We start from the raw sequence: 5,320 nt of genomic DNA on the forward strand, positions 1-5,320 counted from the left end.
GCTTTCTTAAAAACGTACATAACATGTTTAGGATTATCGATTTGGATCTTTCCTAGAAGATTGTCATGTCCACCTTGATCAATGGCTAGAGGGCGACCAAACAGTCTAACAGGTGAAAAGCCCCCGCATATCATCCCGCAACTACCACATTAATATGAACTCAACTGGAGAAGGAGAGACGGTTTGCATTTTCTATTTACTATTTTTTTATCCATATATTTTCTTTTTCTCTACATATCTATATAGAGAGAGAAGAGGATCAACAAGAATTCTAGTCCCACTAGGTTTCTTATGCGTGCAATCCCTAAGATAACGAACTTTAGAGATATCTGATTCACCCGCTCAATTGGATGAACGGTATGTTAACAACAACAATATAGAAAAAGTACAGTGTGGGAGTAACATAAAAATGAAATAAATTGAGAAAACCATAACTTAGCTCAACAAGGAAACTTGTGTTTGGCAACTCTAAAGAATTAGTTCTAGTGACTACAATATTGTGGTCCAAAAAGTTGTTTTTAGTAAGGCTCTGTTTGGATATCATGGTATTTTACTTGTTTTCATGGTGTTTTTGCTAAAAATAAAACACCATGTATTTGGAAACCATGGTATTTTTTGAGCTAAATCTTCCTCAAACCAAAATGACAACACTTATTTCAAAACACCTAAAAGGTGTTTTAAGTTTGAGAATGTGTTAATATAATATCTAACATAATATATTAAATATAATTAATATAGAGTTATTATCAACATGCTTATTGTACAATACTATACTATACGATGCTATACTATCACTACAACAAAATACAACATTGCCGACGAAACAAAAACGTCGGCAAAAGTCTAAAAAGCGTCGGGAAAAATCTTTCCTGACGCAAAATGCAGCGTCGCTAATGCGTCGCCAAAAGTGCGTCAAGGAAAATATTTGGCGACGCAAATACACTGCGTCGCCAAAAGTACACTTTTGGCGACGCGTCATGCGTCGGGAAAAGTATATCTTTTAGCGACGCATAATAATTTGCGTCGGCAAAAGTATACTTTTGGCGACGCATGTAGCGTCGGCAAAAGCTTTGCGTCGGCAAAAGTATAGCTTTTAGCGACGCTATCTTGCGTCGCCAAAAGTATAGCTTTTAGCGACGCAGAGTGAAGCGTCGCTAAAAGCTATACTTTTGGCGACGCAAGATAGCGTCGCTAAAAGCTATGTTTTTACCGACGCAAAATAGCATCGGCAAAAGTATAATTTTTTGCAACGGTAAATAGTATAATTTTATCGACACTAATTTGCATGACCAAAAGTAATACCTTTTCTGCCAACTACAAGCCTACACTAAACCTGAACATCCACAAAAAATTTACTCCCATTCACATCAACAAAGAAACCAAACATTAAATTATACTCCAAACAAGTTACATATTATGATAAACAAAGAATTTGCTCCCATTACAAAATAATTACATTCATTTCCAATTCCAAGTCAACACTCAAAGGCTTGTTTAAATATTCCAGTTTGCCATATTCAGTGTTTTCCATTTCAGAGAATGACACATTATAAGATTTACAGGAAACTAAACTAAGTTGAAAAAAAAATGAAGTGAAAGAACAACACGATCAGTGAACCTCTTCACAGATGAAGGTTTATTCTCTTGTAGAGTTTTTGCGACTCTGTCTAACTCCCATATTTGTTGCTTTGCAGTCACTCTATCAGGGCCACAATACATATCCATAAGCTCTTTCATGTGTGGTAGCCTTTCCATCAGTTCTTTGATTATTTCCTGTTAGAGATGCTAGAGATATCAGTTCTTTGATTAAACAGTCTTCTATACAGTTTAAAACAGAAGCAAGATTTTCACGCAAAATCATAGCAAAGATCATGCAGACAGAGACTAGAGGCATTTGAAAATTACGCAAAAAGGAAATTAGAGACACCCTAACCCATCCATCTCCAACTAGTATTTTCTTCTTCAACATTCGTTCTTTATTATCAGCATCAGCTTCAGCTATCTCTGCTTCTATAGGAATAAAATAGCTTCTATAGGAACTACCTCAATCTAGCTCACTCGTATGGTGAAAAACTGATCAATTTGATGGTAGCTGTTTCACTAGTCTTAATAAAAAGTAAATGTCAGAAAGAACAATTGGAAATATTTATCCCTCACACGGACTAAAACAATAAACTTTAGTGTTAGATCTAATAAGGGATATTCTTAAACTTTGATCTATTGAGGTGGACATTTACAGTTCAAGTATCAGCCTTTACAATGAATGTGCCGCAGTTGTTCAAGTATCAGCCTTTACAATGAATTTGCAGCAATATGCTTCCAAGGCCCTCCTGAAAACCACTTGTTTCATGGATTACTTTACACTAATTTCTTTACAATGACATAATATTAACTGCAGAAAGCAACAGAACAAATGAAATAATAGACCCAGAAAAGCCGTTTATGGTAAAGAAGCATTAGTTTCAACTGGAATAAGCTTGTATTATTTTACACAATCTTATAGTTTTATTACATGTAATTCATCAATATAATCAAGATTTTTATGAAGGCAGTAAAAGGGGGAAAAAACATACCTTTCTGATGATATTACGTATTGGTTCAGCAATACTACGTGGTTCCACCGTTCCACATGTGACACTTGGTAACAATGGGGTAAATGCAAAATAGTTACGAGGTGATATCACTTGTACATCATACAAGGAACTATCTAGAGTTTTCAAAAAACTAGTCCCTGCCCAACCAGTTCCAAGAACTACAACTTTCTTCCTTTTAGATGCTTGAGATAATTCAGAACCAATGTCTGACTTGGAATCAGCATATGCCACTAGTCCTCTGCCACTGCAAAGGAGAATACAAAGCTACGATGTTAGGTACAATAATAAGCCAAACTGAAAAAGTCATCGGTTTATATCATGTCTTAATCAAGATAACCTCATTAAGTTTTTCTTTCCAGCCAAACTGAAAAAGTCATCGGTTTATATCATGTCTTAATCAAGATAACCTCATTAAGTTTTTCTTTCCTTTTTTTGTGGAAGAATATTCTGATTGCAGTTTGCTTTATACTTACTGATAAACTAAAGCTAAAGGGGGTTGAACCAATCTATGTTACAGACAGAGATGATATCTCGTACGAGATATGAAATGCATGAAACATACATAACGACTGCTTTAACAAAAAAAGGGCAGTTTCATTTTCTCAACAAAAAATGAGGGCAGTTTCAAAAAGAACTTGTATTTAGTAAGCTCTAGTAATTAAAAATATCTCCTTAACATTAACCAGAATTTGAGTTTAAATAAAGAGTGGAAAATCTTCTCTTTAGAAAATGAAATTGCCACATTTTGGTGTGCAAAGGCTTAAGATGTTTCATGATCATGGGCTTTCCTGATGCTGGGATTTTATATTTTATTTCTTTATATTTTGTTTCTTTAAATTTTACATTCATTGTTGTGTACCTGTGTTATTTATTTATGATCTTGCTATAATTTAATAGTGTATGTCTAGAAACCATAAATAAGTCTAATAAGAAAAAATTAAATGCAAGTCTGACCTCATCTCGATGATAAATCTCTATTACCACCGCTCGCTCAAGGCTGGCTACGTGCAAGCAAATTATCTACATACGACCGCAGAACTAACAGTTAGCTGATCAATTCTTAGTTATTGCTATAGCTGCATGCAGAATAATCTACATACGACCAAATCAGTCTAAACAACTGCATAATTGCGTACCAGGCAAGTACACACTAAAGCAGAACCTGCACCTGCAAGCTGAAGAAAAACAACTGCATAATTGCGTACCAGGCAAGTACACACTAAAGCAGAACCTGCACCTGCAAGCTGAAGAACTTCATGTTGGTTGGTTCTCTGTTTATATATATATGACCACAAATCTTGTTAATGAGTGGTCCGCTAGAAAATCACGCGAGCTTGATAATTTGCCACTCAAACTGCAGACCCACTTCATTCACCATGATCTTAGATAGAAAGCACGGAAGGCAAAATGATCCTTACCTATGCTTAAGGCTTCCAAATGAATGGTCAAGATACATACATGATTTCAATCGCCAATGAGATTCATGAATCGGAAGCTTCCATACACAGTGAAACGTGATATATTTCCAGAATTAAGTCATATAATCAATCGGTTAAATCAATCTATTAGATAAAGTGACAAACTGAGATTGCATACTAAGATGTGAGTGCATGACATAGTATATCTCTCATTTGGTTTTCACCAACTCTCCTGTCATCTGAAATAAATTATGCATGGCGTTTCCACTTCATTCAGCAAAAATCATCGAAGTAAGATTGAGTCATGACTGAATGGCTACAATTATTTGTCTCCCTAAATCTATCACGGACAGAAAGATCAATGCATGCATGCAATTTTCGTCAACTTCATAGTAGTTAGTGACACAGTGATCCATGTTTGTGCACGCAATTTTTGTGATCTTACATTGATCATTATCTCCCTAAAATTGATTTCTCACCACAAGTTATAACATACCAAAAGACCATTGAATTCATGTAAAAATCTAAAAGCTACCTCGAATTCTCCAAATGCCTGCAATCTCTCAAGGATCTGGCCCATGGGAGCAGACAACACCTACAAACAACAGGATCACCGTCATCAACAACAACAACACAAACAGAAACTAAAACAACAGTAAAATGGAAAGGGAAAAAAACCCATCACCTTTATCTAATCCAACCATTTTCTAGCAAATCAAAAGGGAAAAAAAATAACATCGGGCATAAGGGAAAGAACTTCCGATCCGCATTTCACCTTCTTTTCCATGACGCAGACGCCAATCTTGATCTTCTCTCTGGCGGCGGCGGCGGCTCCGCACCGTCGCCGGCGTTCTCCTCCGCCACAGCCATAGAGCTGAGAATCAACCTAAAGAATCGAGAATCTTGAGGGAAGATTCAACTAAGATTCAAAGGAACACATCACATCATCATATTCTTTGTTACTGTTGTCTATTATTTATTGTTTGATCTTCATCTAAAACTAGCAATTAATGCTGAAATCAGATAAGAGGGGGGGAGAATAAACCCTAATCCACTGCTTCCCAAACCGCTTGGACTCAATAATTTACGGTTCAAGAACCAAAAACCCTAAACCTAGGAAGAAACCCTAGGATGAGAGAGAATTGGGGGTGAGACGCTAGGAGAAATTCTTACTCAGGACCGCCGCTCCTCCCTCATCGTCTCCCTCTCTCACGCCGGGCATGAGGCTGGGAGTGCTGTGGCGTGTTGTATTGGGCCTCGGCCTTCAGCTCTCCGACGATGGCGGCGGTGATCTCCGACGAAGGCGAC

General features: G+C 36.8%; 1 protein-coding gene across 1 annotated transcript; it reads right to left on the reverse strand.

Annotated features, from left to right (window-relative positions):
- On the reverse strand, positions 1,392-4,882 carry LOC109847503 (probable NADH-ubiquinone oxidoreductase C947.15c, mitochondrial). The gene is made up of 4 exons (XM_020416730.1): positions 4,788-4,882; positions 4,548-4,607; positions 2,574-2,838; positions 1,392-1,773 (listed from the first exon to the last, which is right to left on the reverse strand). Exons 1-4 carry the CDS (start codon positions 4,880-4,882, stop codon positions 1,567-1,569), a joined length of 627 nt encoding a protein of 208 aa, XP_020272319.1. The 3' UTR covers positions 1,392-1,566.

This window comes from Asparagus officinalis, chromosome 7, assembly GCF_001876935.1.
Source record: "Asparagus officinalis chromosome 7, Aspof.V1, whole genome shotgun sequence".
Classification (NCBI taxonomy): Eukaryota; Viridiplantae; Streptophyta; class Magnoliopsida; order Asparagales; family Asparagaceae; genus Asparagus; species Asparagus officinalis.